The 26,763-nt window shown below is 39.8% G+C and overlaps 1 protein-coding gene across 1 annotated transcript in view; it reads right to left on the bottom strand.

The window, feature by feature from the left end:
• UNC119 (unc-119 lipid binding chaperone) overlaps nucleotides 1–26,763 on the bottom strand; it is a 305,121-nt gene that overhangs the window by 81,119 nt on the left and 197,239 nt on the right. Inside the window, exon 3 of the mRNA XM_053706201.1 lies at nucleotides 24,852–24,954. Coding sequence (XP_053562176.1) covers nucleotides 24,852–24,954 — 103 coding nt within the window. The remainder of the gene's footprint in view (nucleotides 1–24,851; nucleotides 24,955–26,763) is intronic.

Here is a 26,763-nt window from a genome sequence, read left to right as displayed (position 1 = left end):
GAGGCTGACAAGACTACTTAAAACTCAAGTTCTATTCCGAAGAGATACTCCCCTCCAAAAGGAACTACTCCCTATCTTCTGACACTTCTCTACCAACCTCCTGTGACGAAAGGCAAAGAATGACTGGGGCATGAGGGGAGTGGGGGAGGTATTTAAGCCTTTGGCTGGGGTGTCTTTGCCTCCTCCTGGTGGCCAGGTTCAGTATTTCCCACAAGTAAGTTATGAAGCAGTGGACTCTCCTCATATTAAGATGGAAAATTACCTTGAGGTCAGATTTGCTTAGTAAGTAAGCATAAGTAGATGCTAAGGCATTTTCAAATTTTCCAAAATTTGATGACACATACAACCATTTTATTTTCATTACTTAAAATTAAATGAAAAATAAAGATGCACGCTATAATTCAGATATAGATATATATATATATATATATATAGATATATATATATATATATATATATATATATATATAAATCACCTTATAAGCACAGTCAAACACTAGATGCGTTTCACCGGAGCTTTCTCAATAGTGACTATTGAGAAAGCTCCGGCGAAACGCGTCTAGTGACGCCACAGTGGGAATCGGAGGTATTTACCAAAGTACACAGTACTGTAACTAAGAACTCGATCCAGGTCTGTAAACATTTGTTTTTTACAATTGCTTAATAAAAGTTATATTTTAACTGATCTACACTGGATGGGACTTTTTGTCTTTCAATAAAGGGAGACTTTTTGAGTTGACCGCTATACAATGTATTAACACGCCAAACTTCTTGATAATATTCCTGAAGGAAGTTGAGAAGGATTGTTCGGTGAGCAAATGCTTGTTGTTGTGAACTTGCCAGGAGAAGAATATCGTCTAGATAAAGAATTATGAATAGCCCTTTGACACGTAGTTCCGCTATAAGAGGAACCAGTACCTTTGTATAGACCCTTGGAGCAGTAGATATTCTGAAGGGAAGAGCTGAAAATTGAAAATGGCGGTCTCCGACCATGAAACATAAGCACCTTCTGTGCCGTTATGCAATAGGAATATGGAAGTAAGCATCCTTGAGATCTATAGAAAGCAGGTAGGCTTTTGGTGGGATTTGATTGATTACAGATAGAACAGATTCCATCCTGAAACGCTGAACTTTGAGAAAGGTGTTGAGTACCTGAAGATCCAGAACCGGCCTCCAGGAACCATCTTTCTTTTTTACCAGAAAAAGGGGAGAATAAAACCCTTTGTCGTGATCTTGGATTGGTATCTGTTGAATAACACTGTTGCACATGAGCTTGCTGACGAACTCCAAAATGGCCTTTAGCTTCACAGGATCCCTGGGGAGTGGAGATTTTACCAAGCAAGGAAGACTTGGCTTCTTCCGGAACGCCAGATGATATTCGTGCTGAAGAATCCCCAGAACCCATTGATCTGATATAGTGGATGCCCAGACCTCTCTGAAATTTTGTAACCTTCCTCCCAGAGGAAAGGTCTGGGACGGCACACCATCATTGGTTTTTAGCCTGAAATAAAGGACTTACCACATCCTCTACCTCTAAACTGAAAGTTGGATTTTCCATCTTGATGTTGAAAGAATTGTCTTTTAGAAGAAACTTTAAAATTTTGATGCATAATGTGCTGTCTGTGGGCAAAAGTGTCCCCTTCGGACTCTGGAAACCTGTAGGAGAAGATGACTCTTACCTACTGTTCTCTTTGAGAGTAAAGTTTCCAATTGCTTACCGAACAGCATATCTCCTTCAAAAGGAAGACTCAATAAATTCAGCTTTGAACCTTGATCAGCTTCCCAATGTTGCAGCCATAAGGCTCTCCTAACAAGGTTGGTGGTAGTCATAGACTTTGCATTAAGCTCCAAAATGTTAGTAGCAGCTGATAAACAAAAAGAAGTTAACATATTAAAATCTGCAAGAAAAGGTTATATTTTCATTATCTTGAAAAGAATTAGACAGATTAGAAAACCACACTTCAGAAGCTTTTAAGGTTGAAAATAAAGCAAGCAAGGGATGAAATAAAGCCCATTGTTGAAGATAAAGTCTCTTTAAAGGTTTTTCCATTTTTTTTTATCCATGACATCCTTAAAAGACCCTGCATCATCAACAGGGAAAATCATATTTTTTTGCAATTGCAGCATCAATCTTGGGTGCAGAAACAAATTGGTTATGCAAAGCTTTTTCCAACTGAATTTTTTATATACTTTATCTGAAACTCCACACTGTTTATCTGGTTTTGAAAAAATATTCAAATATATAGATTTCAGATTGTCAGAAACAGGAAAGAGCTGAATTGGTGCAGAATTTGAATAAAACCAATCAGATGGTACTTAAGACAGTTCATCTTCAATGCCCAGGGAACTCTTAATCCCTTTTATAAACTCAGAAATATTTGAAGTGTCAAACACCATAGGTAAATCAGACTCTAAATCTTCACCATCAGAGGCACAATCAAGATTGTGTAAATTATCCAAAGAACCCACAGGTGTCTGAGAAAAGCTTCCACCATAAATCTGGCCAATACACACTTTACAGAGTTTCTTGTCCTGCCAGCAGGGATTATCACAAAGGGAACAGGTGGGCATAGGCTGGGCTGTATTACTATGAAAAAAGTATAACCAGTCATAATAAAAAAAATATGTACTAATAACTTCAAAACATATTGTAACAGAAATAAATATATCACACCTTGTAGTTGCCCTTGATTCCTCCTGGGCTGTAACAGGCTAAGGCTCAAGCTGACCTGGATCATTTTCATCTTCCATGATGAAATGCTGAACATACATCATACATCAGTAAAATAAAGCCCAAGAAGCTTAGTAAATGATAAAAGAAATATTCAGCAAAAAACGAGTGCATAGCACTTACCAATAAGAACGCGCAATATACCAAAATGTCAGATCCCCAAAACGGTGTGTAAGACCGGTATCTTCGTAGGGAGAAGAAACGCTGCTGTTGAAAACTGCGCCAAGGCTTTAAGAGTTTATGCGCGCATGCACACGAACAAAAAAAAAAAAAAAAAAAAAAAAAAAGACAGCCCTCAGATGCGGCCCCCATGACGTCCCTTACCAATGACGTCATGGAAACATGGTGGCCCCCACAAGGAACGGTTATTCCTATCATCTACCGCCAATTCAAGTGACCGAAGCCACAGCACGAATGGTGTCGACAACTGGAGGACACCAGTTCACATACAGGCGAAAGTAAGCCAATTTAAAATGACACATCCATTGTCTGTTTCCAGCTCAGGAGAAGAAAAAACAAAGAGTGACTACTAGCCCTGTCCACCTTACAGGCTGGACAGAACTAGGAGGATGAGGTGGTGTCTCCTTACGGCTTCTATGTAAATGAGGGGAGTGGATAGCTCTGTCCATGCCCCTCAGGAGAGGGGGTCTCACTGGTAAGTATTACCAGGGGGGCCAAGATACAATAATATCTTATGTCATTTAGGCAATATTGGCAACATAATGCAGTTTATACATGAAACATAACGGTAGTTTTATATAATTTTGAATACTTTTGTATACATAATACAATCAGAAAGATAGAACAAGTTGTTTTAAATAAATATAAAATTATTATTTGAATTTTAAACACAAAAAAACCCAAAAAAAACAAAGACACAGGCAGAGAAGATTGTGACTAACAGGCCAGGGAAAATAGTAATTTTTGATCATTTTATTTAAAAACACAAAAACATTTATTAAAATTTCAGACTAAGTTTGGATTTTGGAATTCTGGATTTGGGGATTTGTATCTGTATAATAAAAGTTACAAAAATGTTAACCCAAAACCAGAATGCCTTCTTTTTAGATTTATTCTTTGTTTTATAATGGTTTAAATCTTCAAGAACTCTGCTCACAAACATTATGTGACTCAAGTAATGGAAGGATTCAAAAGAGGCAGGCAAATTGCTGTATTAACATTTGTTAATCATCACGTCTTATATAAAAAGCAAAAAACATAATTTATGTAAGAATTTACCTGATAAATTCATGTCTTTAATATTGGCAAGAGTCCATGAGCTAGTGACGTATGGGATATACAATCCTACCAGGAGGGGCAAAGTTTCCCAAACCTCAAAATGCCTATACATACACCACTCACCACACCCACAATTCAGTTTAACGAATAGCCAAGTAGTGGAGTGATAAAGAAAGAAATAAAAAGCATCAACAAAGGAATTTGGAAATAATTGTGCTTTATACAAAAAATCATAACCACCATATAAAAAGGGTGGGCCTCATGGACTCTTGCCAATATGAAAGAAATTAATTTATCAGGTAAGTTCTTACATAAATTATGTTTTCTTTCATGTAATTGGCAAGAGTCCATGAGCTAGTGACGTATGGGATATCAATACCCAAGATGAGGAACTCCACACAAGAGTCACTAGAGAGGGAGGGATAAAATAAAAAACAGCCATTTTCCGCTGAAAAAATAATCCACAACCCAAAATTATAAGTTTATTCTTTAATGACAAGAAAAACTTAAAACATCAACAGAAGAATCAAACTGAAACAGCTGTCTGAAGAACTTTTCTACCAAAGACTGCTTCTGAAGAAGCAAATACATCAAAACGGTAGAATTTAGTAAATGTATGCAAAGAGGACCAAGTTGCCACTTTGCAAATCTGATCAACTGAAGCTTCATTCTTAAAAGCCCACAAAGTGGAGACTGATCTAGTAGAATGAGCTATAATTCTCTGAGGCGGGGTCTGACCCAACTCCAAATAAGCTTGAAGAATCAAAAGCTTTAACCAAGAAGCCAAGGAAATAGCATAAGCCTTCTGACCTTTCCTAGGACCAGAAAAACATAATTTATGTAAGAACTTACCTGATAAATTCATTTCTTTCATATTAGCAAGAGTCCATGAGCTAGCGACGTATGGGATATACATTCCTACCAGGAGGGGCAAAGTTTCCCAAACCTTAAAATGCCTATAAATACACCCCTCACCACACCCACAATTCAGTTTAACGAATAGCTAAGAAGTGGGGTGATAAGAAAGGAGCGAAAGCATCAAAAAAATAAGTAATTGGAATAATTGTGCTTTATACAAAAAAATCATAACCACCACAAAAAGGGTGGGCCTCATGGACTCTTGCTAATATGAAATAAATGAATTTATCAGGTAAGTTCTTACATAAATTATGTTTTCTTTCATGTAATTAGCAAGAGTCCATGAGCTAGTGACGTATGGGATAGCAGATACCCAAGATGTGGAACTTCCACGCAAGAGTCACTAGAGAGGGAGGGATAAAATAAAGACAGCCAATTCCGCTGAAAAAATAATCCACAACCCAAATCAAAACGTTTTAATCTTATAATGAAAAAAAAACCTGAAATTATAAGCAGAAGAATCAAACTGAAACGGCTGCCTGAAGTACTTTTCTACCAAAAACTGCTTCAGAAGAAGAGAAAACATCAAAATGGTAGAATTTAGTAAAACTATGCAAAGAAGACCAAGTTGCTGCTTTGCAAATCTGATCAACAGAAGCTTCATTCCTAAAAGCCCAGGAAGTAGAAACTGACCTAGTAGAATGAGCCGTAATCCTTTGAGCCGGGGATTTACCCGACTCCACATAAGCATGATAAATCAAAGACTTTAACCAAGACGCCAAAGAAATGGCAGAAGCCTTCTGACCTTTCCTAGAACCAGAAAAGATAACAAATAGACTAGAAATCTTCCTGAAATCTTTAGTTGCTTCAACATAATATTTCAAAGCTCTAACTACATCCAAAGAACGTAAAGATCTCTCCAGAGAATTCTTAGGATTAGGACACAATGAAGGGACAACAATTTCTCTACTAATGTTAAAAATGGTAAAAATGTAAATGAAGTCCGCAACACCGCCTTATCCTGATGAAAAATCAGAAAAGGAGATTCACAAGAAAGAGCAGATAATTCAGAAACTCTTCTAGCAGAAGAGATGGCCAAAAGGAACAAAACTTTCCAGGAAAGTAATTTAATATCCAGAGAATACATAGGTTCAAACGGAGGAGCCTGTAAAGCCCTCAGAAACAAATTAAGACTCCAAGGAGGAGAGATTGACTTAATGACAGGCTTGATACGAACCAAAGCCTGTACAAAACAATGAATATCAGGAACATTAGCAATCTTTCTGTGAAAAAGAACAGAAAGAGCAGAGATTTGTCCTTTCAAGGAACTTGCAGACAAACCCTTAAAGACAAACCATCTTGAAGAAATTGTAAAATTCTAGAAGAATGCCAAGAGAATTTATGTGAAGAACACCAAGAAATGTAAATCTTCCAGACTCGGTAATAGATCTTCCTAGACACAGATTTACGAGCCTGTAACATAGTATTAATCACTGAATCAGAGAAACCTCTATGACTAAGAATTAAACGTTCAATTTCCATACCTTCAAATTTAATGATTTGAGATCCTGATGGAAAAATGGGCATTGAGATAGAAGGTCTGGCCTTAACGGAAGTGTCCAAGGTTGGCAACTTGCCATCCGAACGAGATCCGCATACCAAAACCTGTGCGGCCATGCTGGAGCCACCAGCAGTACAAACGAACGCTCCATTAGGATTTTGGAAATCACTCTTGGAAGAAGAACTAGAGGCAGAAAGATATAAGCAGGTTGATAATTCCAAGGAAGTGACAACGCGTCCACCGCTTCCGCCTGAAGATCCCTGGATCTGGACAGATACCTGGGAAGTTTCTTGTTTAGATGAGACGCCATCAGATCTATTTCTGGAAGCCCCCAGATTTGTACAATCTGAAGAAATACCTCTGGGTGAAGAGACCATTCGCCCGGATGTAACGTCTGGCGACTGAGATAATCCGCTTCCCAATTGTCTATACCTGGGATGTAAACCGCAGAAATTAGACAGGAGCTGGATTCCGCCCATACAAGTATCCGAGATACTTCTTTCATAGCCTGAGGACTGTGAGTCCCCCCTTGATGATTGACATATGCCACAGTTGTGACATTGTCTGTCTGAAAACAAACTATTCTCTCTTCAGCAGAGGCCAGAACTGAAGAGCTCTGAAAATCGCACGGAGTTCCAAAATATTGATTAGTAATCTCGCCTCCTGAGATTCCCAAACCCCCTGCGCTGTCAGAGATCCCCATACAGCTCCCCAACCTAAACGACTCACATCTGTTGAGATCACAGTCCAGGTTGGATGAACAAAAGAGGCCCCTTGAACTAAACGATGGTGATCCAACCACCAAGACAGAGAAGAACGAACATTGGGATTTAAGGATATTAATTGTGATATCTTTGTATAATCCCTGCACCATTGATTCAGCATACAAAGCTGGAGAGGTCTCATGTGAAAACGAGCAAAAGGGATTGCGTCCGATGCAGCAGTCATGAGACCTAAAATTTCCATGAATAAAGCTACCGAAGGGAAAGATTGAGACTGAAGGTTTCGACAAGCTGAAACCAATTTCAGACGTCTCTTTTCTGTAAGAGACAAAGTCATGGACACTGAATCTATTTGGAAACCTAAAAAGGTTACCCTTGTCTGAGGAAACCTAAAAAGGTTACCCTTGTCTGAGGAATCAAGGAACTCTTTGGTAAATTGATCCTCCAACCATGTCTTTGAAGAAACAACACAAGTTGATTTGTGTGAGATTCTGCAGAATGTAAAGACTGAGCAAGTACCACGATATCATCCAAATAAGGAAATACCGCAATACCCTGCTCCCTGATTACAGAGAGGAGGACACCGAGAACCTTCGAAAAGATCCTTGGGGCTGTAGCTAGACCAAAAGGAAGAGCAACAAACTGGTAATGCTTGTCTAGAAAAGAGAATCTCAGGAACTGATAGTAATCCGGATGAATTGGAATATGAAGATATGCATCCTGTAAGTCTATTGTGGACATATAATGCCCTTGCTGAACAAAAGGCAGAATAGTCCTTATAGTCACCATTTTGAATGTTGGTATCCTTAAATAACGATTCAATATTTTTAGATCCAGAACCGGTCTGAAAGAATTCTCTTTCTTTGGAACAATGAACAGATTTGAATAAAACCCCAGGCCCCGTTCCAGAACTGGAACTGGCATAATTACCCCAGCTGACTCCAGATCTGAAACACATTTCAGAAATGCTTGAGCCTTCACTGGGTTTACTGGAATGCGTGAGAGAAAAAATCTTCTCACAGGCGGTCTTACCTTGAAACCTATTCTGTACCCTTGTGAAACAATGTTCTGAATCCAAAGACTTTGAATCGAATTGATCCAAACATCTTTGAAAAATCGTAACCTGCCCCCTACCAGCTGAGCTGGAATGAGGGCCGCACCTTCATGCGGATTTGGAAGCTGGTTTTGACTTTCTAAAAGGCTTGGATTTATTCCAGACTGAAGGTTTCCAAACGGAAACTGTTCCTTTAGAGGAAGGGTCAGGCTTTTGTTCCTTATTCTGACGAAAGGAACGAAAACGATTAGCAGCCCTATATTTACCTTTAGATTTTTTTATCCTGAGGTAAAAAGGCTCCCTTCCCCCCAGTAACAGTTGAAATTATTGAGTCTAACTGAGAACCAAACAATTTATTACCTTGGAAAGAAAGAGAAAGCAATGTTGACTTAGAAGTCATATCTGCATTCCAAGACTTAAGCCATAAAGCTCTTCTAGCTAAAATAGCTAAAAGACATGTACCTGACATCAATTCTAATGATATCGAAAATGGCATCACACAAAGTTATTAGCATGTTGGAGTTTAATAATGCTATAAACATTATGGTCTGACACTTGTTGCGCTAAAGCCTCCAACCAGAAAGTTGAAGCTGCAGCATCATCAGCCAAAGAAATAGCAGGTCTAAGAAGATTACCTGAACATAAATAAGCCTTCCTTAGAAAGGATTCAAGCTTCCTATCTAAAGGATCTTTAAACGAAGTACTATCTGCCGTAGGAATAGTAGTACATTTAGCAAGAGTAGAAATAGCCCCATCAACTTTGGGGATTTTATCCCAAAACTCTAATCTATCAGATGGCAAAGGGTACAATTTCTTAAACCTTGGAGAAGGAGTAAATGAAGTACCCAGACTATTCCATTCCCTAGAAATTACTTCTGAAATAGCATCAGGAACTGGAAAAACTTCTGGAATAACCACAGGAGGTTTAAAAACTGCATTTAAACGCTTAGTAGTTTTAATATCAAGAGGACTAGACTCCTCCATATCTAAAGCAATCAACACTTCCTTAAGTAAAGAACGAATAAACTCCATCTTAAATAAATATGAAGATTTATCAGTGTCAATATCTGAGGTAGAATCTTCTGAATCAGATAGATCCACATCAGAAATAGTTAAGTCAGAATGATGGCGGTCATTTAAAAATTCATCTGAAATATGTGAATTTTTCAAAGACCTCTTACGTTTAGCAGAAGGAGGAATAACAGACAGAGCCTTCCGAATAGATTTAGAAACAAATTCTTTAACATTAACAGGAACATCCTGAACATTAGATGTTGAAGGAACAACAACAGGTAATGGATTATTACTAATGGAAATACTATCTGCGTTTGAAAGCTTATCATGACAAGAATCACAAACAGCCGGAGGAACAGTTACCAAAAGTTTACAACAAATGCACTTAGCTTTGGTAGAACCGACATCAGGCAGCGTCTTTCCAGAAGTAGATTCTGATCCAGGGTCAGGTAGTGACATCTTGCAATATGTAAAAGAAAAAAACAGAATTTATGTTTACCTGATAAATTACTTTCTCCAACGGTGTGTCCGGTCCACGGCGTCATCCTTACTTGTGGGATATTCTCTTCCCCAACAGGAAATGGCAAAGAGCCCAGCAAAGCTGGTCACATGATCCCTCCTAGGCTCCGCCTTCCCCAGTCATTCGACCGACGTAAAGGAGGAATATTTGCATAGGAGAAATCATATGATACCGTGGTGACTGTAGTTAAAGAAAATAAATCATCAGACCTGATTAAAAAACCAGGGCGGGCCGTGGACCGGACACACCGTTGGAGAAAGTAATTTATCAGGTAAACATAAATTCTGTTTTCTCCAACATAGGTGCGTCCGGTCCACGGCGTCATCCTTACTTGTGGGAACCAATACCAAAGCTTTAGGACACGGATGATGGGAGGGAGCAAATCAGGTCACCTAGATGGAAGGCACCACGGTTTGCAAAACCTTTCTCCCAAAAATAGCCTCAGAAGAAGCAAAAGTATCAAATTTGTAAAATTTGGTAAAAGTGTGCAGTGAAGACCAAGTCGCTGCCTTACATATCTGATCAACAGAAGCCTCGTTCTTAAAGGCCCATGTGGAAGCCACGGCCCTAGTGGAATGAGCTGTGATTCTTTCAGGAGGCTGCCGTCCGGCAGTCTCATAAGCCAATCTGATGATGCTTTTAAGCCAAAAAGATAGAGAGGTAGAAGTTGCTTTTTGACCTCTCCTTTTACCAAAATAAACAACAAACAAGGAAGATGTTTGTCTGAAATCCTTTGTAGCATCTAAATAGAATTTTAGAGCACGGACAACGTCCAAATTGTGTAACAAACGTTCCTTCTATGAAAGAGGATTCGGACACAAAGAAGGTACAACTATCTCCTGGTTAATATTTTTGTTGGAAACAACCTTCGGAAGAAAACCAGGCTCAGTACGTAAAACCACCTTATCTGCATGGACCAGATAGGGCGGAGAACACTGCAGAGCAGATAACTCAGAAACTCTTCTAGCGGAAGAAATTGCAACCTAAAACAAAACTTTCCAAGATAATAACTTAATATCTACGGAATGTAAGGGTTCAAACGGAACCCCTTGAAGAACTGAAAGAACTAGATTAAGACTCCAGGGAAGAGTCAAAGGTCTGTAAACAGGCTTGATTCTAACCAGAGCCTGAACAAACGCTTAAACGTCTGGCACAGCTGCCAGCCTTTTGTGAAGTAAAACAGATAAAGCAGAGATCTGTCCCTTCAGAGAACTCGCAGAAAATCCTTTCTCCAAACCTTCTTGTAGAAAGGAAAGAATCTTAGGAATTTTAATCTTGTTCCATGGGAATCCTTTAGATTCACATCAACAGATATATTTTTTCCATATATTATGGTAAATTTTTCTAGTTACAGGCTTTCTAGCCTGAATAAGAGTATCTATTACAGAATCTGAAAACCCACGCTTTGATAAAATCAAGCGTTCAAACTCCAAGCAGTCAGTTGGAGGAAAACCAGATTCGGATGTTCGAATGGACCCTGAATAAGAAGGTCCTGTCTCAAAGGTAGCTTCCATGGTGGAGCCGATGACACATTCACCAGGTCTGCATACCAAGTCCTGCGTGGCCACACAGGAACTATCAAGGTCACCGAAGCCCTCTCCAGATTGATCCTGGCTACCAGCCTGGGAATGAGAGGAAACGGTGGGAATACATAAGCTAGGTTGAAGATCCAAGGTGCTACTATTGTATCCAATAGAGTCGCCTTGGGATCCCTGGATTTGGACCCGTAACAAGGGACCATGAAGTTCTGACGAGAGGCCATCAGAACCATGTCTGGAATGCCCCATAATTGAGTTATTTGGGCAAAGATTTCCAGATGGAGTTCCCACTCCCCCGGATCCTCCTCCATCGCCAGGGAACTCCTTGTTACCCCCTGATGGTTGATATATGTAACAGTCGTCATGATGTCTGATTGAAACCTTATGAATTTGGCCTTTGCTAGTCGAGGCCAAGCCTTGAGAGCATTGAATATCGCTCTCAGTTCCATTATGTTTATCAGGAGAAGAGAGTCTTCCCGAAACCATAGACCCTGAGTTTTCAGGGGTTCCCAGACCGCGCCCCAGCCCACCAGACTGGCGTCGGTCGTGGCAATGACCTACTCTGGTCTGCGGAAGCTCATTCCCTGTGACAGGTTGTCCAGGGTCAGCCACCAACGGAGTGAATCTCTGGTTATTTGATCTACTTGTATCGTCGGAGACAAGTCTGTATAATCCCCATTCCACTGTCTGAGCATGCACAGGTGCAATGGTCTTAGATGAATTCGTGCAAAAGGAACTATGTCCATTGCCGCAACCATCAAACCTATTACTTCCATGGACTGCGCTATGGAAGGAAGAAGAACAGAATGAAGTACCTGACAAGAGCTTAGAAGTTTTGATTTTCTGGCCTCTGTCAGAAAAACCTTCATTTCTAAGGAAACTATTATTGTTCCCAAGAAGGGAACTCTTGTTGACGGGGACAGAGAACTTTTTTCTATGTTCACTTTCCACCTGTGAGATCTGAGAAAGGCTAGGACAATGTCCGTATGAGCCCTTGCTTTTGACAGAGACGACACTTGAATCAGGATGTCGTCCAAGTAAGGTACTACTGTAATGCCCCTTGGTCTTAGCACCGCTAGAAGGGACCCTAGTACCCTTGTGAAAATCCTTGGAGCAGTGGCTAATCCGAATGGAAGTGCCACAGGTAATGCTTGTCCAGAAAGGCGAGCCTTAGGAACCGAAAATGTTCCTTGTGGATAGGAATACGTAGGTACGCATCCTTTAAGTCCACCGTGGTCATGAATTGACCTTCCTGGATGGTAGGAAGGATCGTTCGAATGGTTTCCATTTTGAATGATGAAACCCTTAGAAACTTGTTTAGAATCTTGAAATCTAATATAGGTCTGAATGTTCCCTCTTTTTTGGGAATTATGAACAGGTTGGAGTAAAAACCCATCCCTTGTTCTCCTAATGGAACAGGATGAATCACTCCCATGCTTAACAGGTCTTCTACACAGTGTAAGAATGCCTGTTCGAAGATAATTGAGACCCGTGGAACCTTCCCCTTGGGGGTAGTTCCCTGAATTCCAGGAGATAACCTTGAGAAACTATTTCTAGCGCCCAAGGATCCTGAACATCTCTTGCCCCAGCCTGAGCAAAGAGAGAAAGTCTGCCCCCCACCAGATCCTTCCCAGATCGGGGGCCAACACTTCATGCTGTTTTGGTAGCAGTGGCAGGTGACTAGGCCTGCTTACCCTTGTTCCAGCCTTGCATCGGCCTCCAGGCTGGCTTGGTTTGAGAAGTATTACCCTCTTGCTTAGAGGGTGTAGAATTTGAGGCTGGTCCGTTTCTGCGAAAGGGACGAAAATTTGGCTTCTTTTTAGCCTTAAAAGACCTATCCAGAGGAAGGGCGTGGCCCTTTCCCCCAGTGATGTCTGAAATAATCTCTTTCAAGTCAGGGCCAAACAGTGTTTTACCCTTGAAAGGGATGTTAAGCAAAAACGCTCTGCGCGCCACGATAGCAACCCTGAATTATTCGCCGCTAATCTAGCTAATTGCAAAGCGGCATCTAAAATAAAAAAGAGTTAGCCAATTTAAGAGCTTGAACTCTGTCCAAAACCTCCTCGTACGAAGATTCTTTATTGAGCGACTTTTCTAGTTCTTCGAACCAGAAACACGCAGCTGTAGTGACAGGAACAATGCATGAAATTGGTTGTAGAAGGTAACCTTGCTGAACAAACATCTTTTTAAGCAAACCCTCTAACCTTTAATCCATAGGATCTTGAAAGCACAACTATCTTCTATAGGAATAGAAGTGCGTTTGTTTAGAGTAGAAAACGCCCCCTCGACCTTGGGGACTGTATGCTATAAGTCCTTTCTGGGGTCGACTATAGGAACTAATTTCTTAAATATAGGGGGAGGACAAAAGGTATGCCGGGCCTTTCCCACTCCTTATTTACTATGTCCGCCACCCGCTTGGGTATAGGAAAAACATCGGGGGGCACCGGAACCTCTAGGAACTTGTCCATCTTACCTAATTTCTCTGGAATGACCAAATTGTCACAATCATCCAGAGTAGATAATACCTCCTTAAGTAGTGCGTGGAGATGTTCAAATTTAAATTTAGAAGTTACAATATCAGGTTCTGCTTGTTGAGAAATTTTCCCTGAATCTGAAATTTCTCCCTCAGACAAAACCTCCCTCCTGGCCCCTTCAGATAGGTGTGAGGGTATGTCAGAACAGATATCATCAGCGTCCTCTTGCTCTTCAGTGTTTAAAACAGAGAAATCACGCTTTCTCTGATAAGTAGGCATTTTGGAAAAAATGCATGCAATAGAATTATCCATTACAGCCATTAATTGTTGTATGGTAATAAGTATTGGCGCACTATATGTACTAGGGGCCTCTTGTGTGGGCAAAACTGGTGTAGACACAGAAGGGGATGATGCATTTGTTCAAATTTCGCCAAAATTTCACCACAGTAACTTAAAGCCTTAAAAGTATTGCACACCAAATTTGAAAGCTTTAACCCTTAAAATAACGGAACCGGAGCCGTTTTTACATTTAACCCCTATACAGTCCCAGGTATCTGCTTTGCTGAGACCCAACCAAGCCCAGAGGGGAATACGATACCAAATGATGCCTTCTATAAGCTTTTTCAGTGGTTCTTAGCTCCTCACACATGCATCTGCATGCCATGCTTTCCAAAAACAACTGCGCATTAGAGGCGCGAAAATGAGGCTCTGTCTATGACTAGAAAAGGCCCCCAGTGAAAAAGGTGTCCAATACAGTGCCTGCCGTTTTTATTAAAACAATCCCCAAGATTTAACAACTATTAAAAGTAATAATCTGCCAAATATACTTAGTAAAGTAATCCTTTTAGCCCAGAAAAATGTCTACCAGTTTTTTAAGCCCTAATGAAGCCCTTTATTCTTTTACTTAAACTAAGAAAATGGCTTACCGGTTCCCATAGGGAAAATGACAGCTTCCAGCATTACTGAGTCTTGTTAGAAATGTGTCATACCTCAAGCAGCAAAAGTCTGCTCACTGTTTCCCCCAACTGAAGTTAATTCCTCTCAACAGTCCTGTGTGGAAACAGCCATCGATTTTAGTAACGGTTGCTAAAATCATTTCCCTCTTACAAACAGAAATCTTCATCTCTTTCCTGTTTCAGAGTAAATAGTACATACCAGCACTATTTTAAAATAACAAACTCTTGATGGAAGAATAAAAACTACATTTAAACACCAAAAAACTCTAAGCCATCTCCGTGGAGATGTTGCCTGTACAACGGCAAAGAGAATGACTGGGGAAGGCGGAGCCTAGGAGGGATCATGTGACCAGCTTTGCTGGGCTCTTTGCCATTTCCTGTTGGGGAAGAGAATATCCCACAAGTAAGGATGACGCCATGGACCGGACACACCTATGTTGGAGAAACAACATATAAAGCAAAATTATCAAATTCCTTAAAGTGAATGTAAATTTTCTCTTAATTAGCAATCAATATCAATTCACTGTCATTGCATTAGTTAAAACGCATTATTTAAAAAAAAAAAAATCAAAATATCTCTTTATATTTTATATGTAAACTTAGCTCCGTTATTGTTCTAACTCCTCCCATCCATTTCTTCCGGTATTTCAGCAGCATTACGTATAGAGCAGCCCCTCCCGCTCTATTATGTATTTGAAAAGCTCGTTCACGATGATTAGTTATTTTGCGCATGCGTTTAACACTCAGTGTATAATATGCGCATGCGTTATTAAATGATTACGAAATCTCTATCGGCACTGAAGAAAATGAGTGCTGGAATTTTCTGCGCATGCTTGAATCGTGTACGCGCAGCGCTTCAAGATCAATCAGCATTTTGGGAACGCATGCGCATAAACAATTTATGACGTCTGCGAAAAGGGGCTGGACGCCACGGGGTGTGAAAGTTTATTAGTAGAATAGATTGTCAATCAACGTTGGATATGCGGTCCAAAATGGCGGGCGGAGGAAGCGAGTAAGACAATTCAGAATAAATAAGTATATATATCGATTACATGGTAGATTAAAAAAAAAAGATGAATTAAAGTCCACTTAATTTTGATTGCTAAACAATATGAGATTGGGTGATAGAATTGACTTTACATCCACTTTAAATGGCAGTTTCAGGAATGGGAAAAAATGCAAAATGAAACAAGCTTCTAGAAAACCAGAAGCAACTGAATAGTGAGACTGAAAAAGTGTGAAAAAAACTGGCGCCAGGAATGACGCCCATATTTTTGGCGCCAAGTATAACGCCCACACATTTTGGCGCCAAGAATGACGCCCATATTTTTTGGCGCCAAAAAAAAGTCTGCAATACACACACACACGTCAAAAATGACGCAATTATGTAAAAACTTCTGGCGCCAACTAGGACGCCGGAAATGACGAAATATTTGTGCCAAAAGAAGCATTTTCTGCACCCGCGAGCCTAACAGCCCGCAATTTTTTGAAAAAAAGTCAATTGAAAATTTAAGGTAAGAAAAAAGAAATTTATATGCATTTTCCCAAAAAATGAAACTGACAGTCTGAATGAAGGAATACTGATTATCCTGAATCATGGCAAATATAAGTTTAAACACATATATTTAGAACTTTACATATAAAGTGCCCAACCATAGCTTTGAGTGTCATCAATAGAAATAAGATTTACTTACCCTAAGACACTCATCTACATAAAGTAGATAGCCAAACCAGTACTGAAATGAGAATCAGTAGAGGTAATGGTATATAAGAGTATATCGTCGATCTGAAAAGGGAGGTAGGAGAAGAAATCTCTACGACCGATACCAGAGAACCTATGAAATAGATCCCCTAGAGGAAGACCATAGTATTCAAATAGGCAATACTCTCTCACATCCCTCTGACATTCACTGCACTCTGAGAGGAAAACCGGGCTTCAGCCTGCTGCGAAGCGCATATCAACGTAGAATCAAGCACAAACTTACTTCACCACCTCCATGGGAGGCAAAGTTTGTAAAACTGAATTGTGGGTGTGGTGAGGGGTGTATTTATAGGCATTTTAAGGTTTGGGAAACTTTGCCCCTCCTGGTAGGAATGTATATCCCATACGTCACTAGCTCATGGACTCTTGCTAATTACATGAAAGAAATATAACAAATAGACTAGAAGTCTTCCTAAAATCTTTAGTAGCTTCAACATAATATTTCAAAGCTCTCACCACACCCAAAGAATGTAAGGATCTTTCCAGAGAATTCTTAGGATTAGGACACAAGGAAGGGACAATTTCTCTACTAATGTTGTTAGAATTCACAACCTTAGGTAAAAATTTAAATGAAGTCTGCAAAACCGCCTTATCCTGATGAAAAATCAGAAAAGGAGATTCACAAGAAAGAGCAGATAGCTCAGAAACTCTTCTAGCAGAAGAGATAGCCAAAAGGAACAACACTTTCCAAGAAAGAAGTTTAATGTCTAAAGAATGCATAGGCTCAAATGGAGGAGCCTGTAACGCCTTCAAAACCAAATTAAGACTCCAAGGAGGAGAAATTGATATAATGACAGGTTTAATACGAACTAAAGCCTGTACAAAACAGTGAATATCAAGAAGTTTAGCAATCTTTCTCTGAAATAAAACAGAAAGAGCAGAGATTTGTCCCTTCAAGGAACTTGCAGACAAACCCTTATCCAAACCATCCTGAAGAAATTGTAAAATTCAAGGAATTCTAAAAGAATGCCAAGAGAATTTATGAGAAGAACACCATGAAATGTAGGTCTTCCAAACTCGATAATAAATCTTCCTAGAGACAGATTTACGAGCTTGTAACATAGTATTAATCACTGAGTCAGAGAAACCTCTATGACTTAGCACTAAGCGTTCAATTTCCATACCTTCAAATTTAATGATTGATACTGATGGAAAAACGGACCTTGAGACAGTAGGTCCGGCCTTAAAGGAAGTGGCCAAGGTTGGCAACTGGACATCCGAACAAGATCCGCATACCAAAACCTGTGTGGCCATGCTGGAGCCACCAGCAACACAAACGATTGTTCCATGATGATTTTGGAGATCACTCTTGGAAGAACTAGAGGCGGGAAAATGTAAACAGGATGATAACACCAAGGAAGTGTCAGCGCATCCACTGCTTCCGCCTGAACATCCCTGGACCTTGACAGGTATCTGGGAAGTTTCTTGTTTAGATGAGAGGCCATCAGATCTATCTCTGGAAGACCCCATATCTGAACAATCTGAGAAAACACATCTGGATGGAGGGACCACTCCCCTGGATGTAAAGTCTGATGGCTGAGATAATCCGCCTCTCAATTGTCTACACCTGGGATATGCACCGCAGAGATTAGACAGGAGCTGGATTCCGCCCAAGTTAGTATCCGAGATACTTCTTTCATTGCTTGGGGACTGTGAGTCCCACCCTGATGATTGACATATGCCACAGTTGTGATATTGTCTGTCTGAAAGCAAATGAACGGTTCTCTCTTCAACAGAGGCCAAAACTGAAGAGATCTGAAAATTGCACGGAGTTCTAAAATATTGATGGGTAATCTCGCCTCTCGAGATTTCCAAACCCCTTGCACTGTCAGAGATCCCCAAACAGCTCCCCAACCTGAAAGACTTGCATCTGTAGTGATCACAGTCCAGGTTGGCCGAACAAAGGAAGCCCCTTGAACTAAACGCTGGTGATTTAACCACCACGTCAGTGTTGAACATTGGGATTTAAAGATATTAATTGTGATATCTTTGTATAATCCCTGCACCATTGATTCAGCATACAAAGCTGGAGAGGTCTCATGTGAAAATGAGCAAAATGAATCGCGTCCGATGCTGCAGTCATGAGGCCTAAAACTTCCTTGCACATAGCCACTGAAGGGAATGACTGAGACTGAAGGTGCCGACAGGCTGCAACAAATTTCAAACGTCTCTTGTCTGTTAGAGACAGAGTCATGGACACGGAATCTAACTGGAAACCTAAAAAGGTGACCTTTGTCTGAGGAAACAAGAAACTTTTTGGTGAATCCTCCAACCATGTCTTTGAAGAAACAATACTAGTTGATTCGTGTGAGATTATGCAGAACGTAAAGACTGAGCTAGTACCAATATATCATCCAAATAAGGAAACACTGCAATACCCTGCTCTCCGATTACAGAGAGTAGGGCACCTAGAACCTTTGAAAAGATTCTTGGAGCTGTTGCTAGGCCAAATGGAAGAGCAACAAAATGGTAATGCTTGTCTAGAAAAGAGAATCTCAGGAAATGATAAAGTTCTGGATGAATCTGAATATGAAGGTATGCATCCTGCAAGTCTATTGTAGACATATAATGTCCTTGCTGAACAAAAGGCAGAATAGTCCTTATAGTCACCATCTTGAAAGTTGGTACTCTTACATAACGATTCAAAATTTTCAGAACCAGAACTGGTCTGAATGAATTTTCCTTCTTTGGGACAATGAATAGATATGAATAAAACCCCAGACCTTATTCCTGAAAAGGAACTGGCATGATTACCCCTGAAGACTCCAGGTCTGAAACACACTTCAGGAAAGCCTGAGCTTTTACTGGATTTGCTGGGATACGCGAGAGAAAAAATCTTCTCACAAGAGGTCTTACTCTGAATCCTATTCGATACCCTTGAAAGACAATGCTCTGAATCCATTGATTTTGGACAGAATTTATCAAAATATCCTTGAAAAACCATAATTTGCCCCCTACCAGCTGAGCTGGAATGAGGGCCGCACCTTCATGCGGACTTAGGGGCTGACTTTGGTTTTTTAAAAGGCTTGGATTTATTCCAATTTGAGGAAGGCTTCCAATTGGAAACAGATTCTGTGGGTGAAGGATTAGATTTTTGTTCCTTATTTTGACGAAAGGAACGAAAACGGTTAGAAGCCTTAGATTTACCCTTAGGTTTTTTATCCTGAGGCAGAAAAACTCCCTTTCCCCCAGTAACAGTTGAAATAATAGCATCCAACTGAGAACCAAATAAATTATTAACTTGGAAAGAAAGAGATAGTAATCTAGACTTAGATGTCATATCAGCATTCCAAGATTTAAGCCACAAAGCTCTTCTAGCTAAAATAGCTAAAGACATGGATCCAACATAAATTTTGATAATATCAAAAATGGCATCACAAATAAAATGATTAGCATGTTGCAGTAAACGAACAATGCTAGATATGTCAGAATCCAATTCTTGTTGTGCTAAATTCTCCAACCAAAAAGTTGATGCAGCCGCAACATCAGCCAAAGAAATTGCAGGCCTAAGAAGATGACCTGAATATAAATAGGCTTTCCTTAGATAAGATTCAAGTTTCCTATCTAAAGGGTCTTTAACCCCTTAATGACCACAGCACTTTTCCATTTTCTGTCCGTTTGGGACCAAGGCTATTTTTACATTTCTGTGGTGTTTGTGTTTAGCTGTAATTTTCCCCTTACTCATTTACTGTACCCACACATATTATATACCGTTTTTCTCGCCATTAAATGGACTTTCAAAATATACCATTATTTTCATCATATCTTATAATTTACTATAAAAAAAATTATAAAATATGAGGAAAAAATGGAAAAAAACACACTTTTTCTAACTTTGACCCCCAAAATCTGTTACACATCTACAACCACCCAAAAAAACATATGCTAAATAGTTTCTAAATTTTGTCATGAGTTTAGAAATACCCAATGTTTACATGTTCTTTGCTTTTTTTGCAAGTTATAGGGCCATAAATACAAGTAGCACTTTGCTATTTCCAAACCACTTTTTTTCAAAATTAGCGATAGTTACATTGGGACACTAATATCTTTCAGGAATCCCTGAATATCTATTGACATGTATATATTTTTTTTTAGAAGACATCCCAAAGTATTGATCTAGGCCCATTTTGGTATATTTCATGCCACCATTTCACCGCCAAATGCGATCAAATAAAAAAAATTGTTCCCTTTTTCACAAACTTTAGGTTTCTCACTGAAATTATTTACAAACAACTTATGCAATTATAGCATAAATGGTTGTAAATGCTTCTCTGGGATCCCCTTTGTTCATAAATAGCAGACATATATGGCTTTGGTTTTGCTTTTTACTAATTAGAAGGCTGCTAAATGCGACTGCGCACCACACGTGTATTATGCCCAGCAGTGAAGGGGTTAATAAGGGAGCATGTAGGGAGCTTCTAGGGTTAATTTTAGCTTCAGTGTAGTGTAGTAGACAACCCAAAGTATTGATATAGGCCCATTTTGGTATATTTCATGCCACCATTTCACCGCCAAATGCAATCAAATAAAAAAAAACGCTAAATTTTTCACAATTTTAGGTTTCTCACTGAAATTATTTACAAACAGCTTGTGCAATTATGGCACAAATGGTTGTAAATGCTTCTCTGGGATCCCCTTTGTTCAGAAATAGCAGACATATATGACTTTGGCGTTGTTTTTTGGTAATTAGAAGGCCGCTAAGTGCTGCTGCGCATCACACGTGTATTATGGCTAGCAGTGAAGGGGTTAATTAGGTAGTTTGTAGGGAGCTTGCAGGGTTAATTTTAGCTTTAGTGTAGAGATCAGCCTCCCACCTGACACATCAGACCCCCTGATCCCTCCCAAACAGCTCCCTTCCCTCCCCCACACCACAATTGTCCCCGCCATCTTAAGTACTGGCAGAAAGTCTGCCAGTACTAAAATAAAAGTTTTTTTTAAAAAAAATAATAATAAATTTTTAGCATATTTACATATGCTACTTTGTAGGATCCCCCCTTAGCCCCCAACCTCCCTGATCCCCCCCAAAACAGCTCTCTAGCCCCCCCCTCTGACTTATTGGGGGCCATCTTGGGTACTGGCAGCTGTCTGCCAGTACCCAGTTTGCAAGAGAAATAGTTTATTTTTTATTTTTATGTTGTTTTTCTGTAGTGTAGCTTCCCCCCCCCCCACAGACCAATCCCCCACCCCCTAACTAATGCATTTTAATTTCAATAGTTAGTACTTTTAAAACTTTTGAGTACAAAATTTTTCTGTAGTGTAGCGGCTCCCACCCGCTCCCTCCCCGTGCACGCGCCCGCCCCCGCCCTCCCGTGCACGTGCGCGCGTCCGTGCGCGCCCCCGATCACCCCCGCCCCCGATCCCGCCCCCCTCCACCTCATCAGGGCCATCGATGGCCGCCACCCGCCTCCCGAACCGGCTCCCACCCACCAACGGATCTTGCCGGTGATGTCCGGTGCAGAGAGGGCCACAGAGTGGCTCTCTCTGCACCGGATTGCTAAAAAATGTTATTGCAGGATGCCTCGATATCGAGGCATCACTGCAATAACCGGAAAGCAACTGGAAGCGAGCAGGATCGCTTCCAGCTGCTTTCCAGACCAAGGACGTACGCCACACGTCCTCGGTCATTAACTGTATTTTTTTTGAGGACGTGTGGCGTACGTCCTTGGTCCTTAAGGGGTTAAAAGAAGTACTATCTTCCATAGGAATAGTGGTACATTTAGCAAGAGTAGAAATAGCCCCATCAACTTTGGGGATCTTTTCCCAAAACGCTATAGAAATTGCTGGTAAAGGATACAATTTTTTAAACCTTGAAGAAGGAATAAGAGGAGTACCTGGCTTATTCCATTCCTTAGAAATCATATCAGAAATAGCATCAGGAATAGGAAAAACCTCTGGAGTAACCACAGGAGGTTTAAAAACAGCATTTAAACGTTTACTAGTCTTAACGTCAAGAGGACTGGCTTCCTCAATATCCAAAGTAATTAACACTTTGTTTTAACAAAGAACGAATATACTCTATTATAAATAAGTAGATCTGTCAGTGTCAATATCTGAGGAAGGATCTTCTGAATCAGATAGATCCTCATCAGAGGAGGATAAATTATTATGTTGTCAGTCATTTGAAATTTCATCAACTTTATGAGAAGTTTTAAAAGACCTTTTACGTTATTAGAAGGCGGAAATGCAGACAAAGCCTTCTGAATAGAATCAGTAACAAATTCTTTAAAATTCATAGGTATATCATGTACATTAGAAGTTGAAGGAACTGCAACCGGCAATGTACTATTACTGATGGACACATTATCTGCATGTAAAAGTTTATCATGACAACTATTACAAATGACATTCAGAGATATAATTTCCACAATCTTACAACAAATGCACTTAGCTATGCTAGAACCGATGTCAGGCAGCAAATTTCCAACAGATACTTCTGAGACAGGATCAGATTGAGACATCTTGCAAAATGTAAAAGAAAAAACATATAAAGCAAAATTATCAATTTCCTTATATGACAGTTTCAGGAATGGGAAAAAAATGCAAATAGCATAGCCCTCTGACATAGAAAAGGCAAGAGGCAAATAGCAATGGGGTATTAAATAAATGAAGAAATTTTGGTGCCAAGTATGACGCACAACGTGACTGAAAATTTTTGGCCGCCAACAACATCAGGAAATGACACACTCGTGTCACTAACGACGCAACCTTGTGTAAGGACTCGGCGTCAACTACTACGCCGGAAATGACAAACTTGGCATCAACTGACGTACTTTCGCGCCAAAAAATTTGCGCGCCAAGAATGACGCAATAAAGTCTAACATTTGGCGCACCCGCGGGCCTAATTCTGCCCGCAATTTGCAAGAAAAAAGTAGTCCATTTGAAAAAAAAGACTAAACCCCAGGTAAGAAAATATTTCTTAAAATGTTTATTTTCCCCAAATACATATGCACAAGGAAATACATGAACCTGACTCATGGCAAATACAAGTACAATACATATATTTAGAACTTTATATAAATGCATAAAGTGCCAAACCATAGCTGGGGTGTCTTAAGCAATAAAAAACATACTTACCAAAAAGACACCCATCCACATATAGCAGATAGCCAAACCAGTACTTAAACAGTTATCAGTTAGAGGTAATGGTATATGAGAGTATATCGTCGATCTGAAAAGGGAGGTAGAAGATGAATCTCTACGACCGATAACAGAGAACCTATGAAATAGATCTCCCGTGAGTAAACCATTGCATTCCATAGGTGATACTCCCTTCACATCCCTCTGACATTCGCTGTACTCTGAGCAGAATCGGGCTTCAAAATGCTGAGAAGCGCATGTCAACGTAGAAATCTTAGCACAAACTTACTTCTCCACCTCCATAGGAGGCAAAGTTTGTAAAAACTGAATTGTGGGTGTGGTGAGGGGTTATAGGCATTTTGAGGTTTGGGAAACCTTGCCCCTCCTGGTAGGATTGTATATCCCATACGTCACTAGCTCATGGACTCTTGCCAATTACATGAAAGAAATGAGACCGTGAACTATCCTTGGCTAAAAGATGAGATTAACTGTATACTTCTAAGAGAAACCATATTTGTAATAAAGGCTACATTTAGCCTTTAAAGATTCACATGTGTACTCTTCTCTCCTTCCCCAACATCTCTCCTCATCACAGTCCACTCAACAAGTAGAGAAGTACTTGAAAAGTGGAGGAAGTTATAGAGTGGACATGGAGTGAAGATAGCTATATCCATGCAAACCAAGAAATTCAGCGAGACTCCATATATGGTTAGTCAAGCAACACATTTTATCAGCAAGAAAAAAATAATTGTTTAACATACTTTTCACCTAGGGCCAACATGAGATGGACAAAATCAAACATTGGTACATAAACACATTTATGCCAATTTAACCTAAAATGAAGGAAATAACTTTTTTCCCATTGTACTGCTACTTCATCTGTGCATCCTAATGTATCAACCATTTGATAGTCACTGATATAGTGGATTGAAAAAATAAATCTAGAAGAAGAATACAGATCTTTTTATACATATTACTGAATTTTATAATATAAAAGAGTAAAAGGGCGATTACAGCGGAAAAAATGATGCTCTAATTTGTTAGTGTTTATCACTAGTGACCCTGTAACTCTATATATAATGTGGCCACAAGGCCTTTGGTTGGACAGGCAAAAAATACATATAGTCTATCTACAATGTGCAGTCTCTACATTACATATTTTCCAACCCTAGTCTTAGGTAATCCTCAACAGGTAAATAATAATTTTGTCAGCTGCTCCGATAGGTTGTTTTTGCTTGAGCACCGGAGAAACTAAGGAGTTGAGAAAACCTTAGCTAGACAACAATCTGTTTAGGTATATTTAATTACATGTCTATATGAACATTGTTTTTAAATTACAACTTACGTGGCACCAACTTGTCGCAGTCGGAGGAAAGCGGGAGTGAACTGATAGCGGACAAATCTCCCAGCATTTGGATCTACATCCTTCTTATCACTATTCTCACGCTCTAAAAAAAAAAATACAATTAAAAAAAAAAAACGACATTACAACAAAATTTAATTTCTGAAAGAACATTTAATTATACATAGCAAAATAACTTTTTAATATGCTTTCATTAAAGGGACATAATACTCATATGCTAAATCACTTGAAACTGATGCAGTATAACTGTAAAAAGCTGACAGGAAAATATCACCTAAGCATCTATGTAAAAAAGGAAGATATTTTACCTCACAATTTCCTCAGCTCAGCAGAGAAAGTTCTGTGTAAAAAGATACTCAGCTTCTCCCAGCTGCAGGTAAAAAAAATAAAAAAAATGAAGAAATGAACAGCAGCCAATCAGCATCAGCAGTGCTGAGGTCATGAACTCTTTTACTGTGATCTCATGAGATTTGACTTAACTCTCATGATATTTCATTGTAAACTTCCTTTAAACTGAATAGGGAAATAACATGAGAGTGCACGGGGCTCAACCCCTAAGCTGTCCCAGGACAGACACACTAATATGCTGCTTAGAAATCCTTTACAATGGGAGGTGGCTACTGAGAAACTTTTGAGGTAAAATATCTTTCTTTTTTACATAGAGATGTTCAGGTGATATTTTCTAGACAGCTTTTAACAGTTATACTGTATCACTTTAAAGTGTTTAAACATTTGGGTATTATGGCCCTTTAAGTATTTTTCATACTGTCTCTGTTTCAGCCCCCTTTCCTCACTTTTAAGTGCAGGTTATTGCCGCTTTAAGGGTGAGGACCTGCATCTGTGGTGTGTGTTGTAAGAGAGAGTGTGCGTAGTGTGCGTGTTGTATGAGTGTCTGTGTTGTATGAGAGTGTGTGGGGAGGTGCGTGTTGTATGAGAGTGTGTGGGGAGGTGCGTGTTGTATGAGAGAGTGTATGCGTGTGTGCGCGTGTTGTAAGAGAGCGTGTGTGCAGTGTGCGTGTTGTAAGAGAGCGTGCGTAGTGTGCGTGTTGTAAAAGTGTGCGTAGTGTGCGTGTTGTAAAAGAGTGTGTGTGTAGTGTGCGTGTTGTAAAAGTGTGTGTGTGTGTAGTGTGCGTGTTGTTAAAGTGTGTGTGGTGTGCGTGTTGTAAGAGAGTGTGTGTAGTGTGCGTGTTGTAAGAGAGTGTGTGTGTTGTATGAGAGTGTGTGTGGGGAGGTGCATGTTGTATGAGAGAGAGTGCGTGTTGTACGAGAGAGTGTGCGTGTTGTATGAGAGAGTGTATGCATGTATTGTATGAGAGAGTTGTATAGTGTGTGTGTGGGGGGAATGTGCATGTTGTATGAGAGATTACAACAAAATTTAATTTCTGAAAGAACATTTAATTATACATAGCAAAATAACTTTTTAATATGCCTTCATTAAGTATTTTTCATACTCACCCTGTTTCAGCCCCCTTTCCCCACTTTTAAGTGCAGGTTATCGCCACTTTAAGAGTGAGGACCTGCATCTGTGGTGTGTGTTGTGCGTGTTGTAAGAGAGGATGGGTCCGAGAATGAAATTACGCCCCCCCACCCAAATAGTAAAATTTCTGACTAACATATCAACACACTAGCCTGGCCACCCCCTTACTAATGCAACTAATGATTATGCACAATTGTGCAATAAGTGGGAAGGAAGTTAGAGTTATGTCCCACCTTGAATGTCACCCTTGACGACTGATTCTGTGTCTTTGTGCATGAAACGGTTATGCTGCTGCAAACAGAGGAGGACTGGCGACCATTGGCTCAGGGGACATGTATAACCCAGTGGTACAGATATGCCCCTTTCAAAACATTTTTATTCAACATTAGAAGAAAAAAAACAAAGAAAAAACACACA

This window comes from Bombina bombina, chromosome 3 (assembly GCF_027579735.1).
Source record: "Bombina bombina isolate aBomBom1 chromosome 3, aBomBom1.pri, whole genome shotgun sequence".
NCBI classification, from domain to species: domain Eukaryota; kingdom Metazoa; phylum Chordata; class Amphibia; order Anura; family Bombinatoridae; genus Bombina; species Bombina bombina.
The sequence above is the reverse complement of the archived record's forward strand: the minus strand, read 5'-3'. Positions and strand labels throughout refer to the sequence as shown.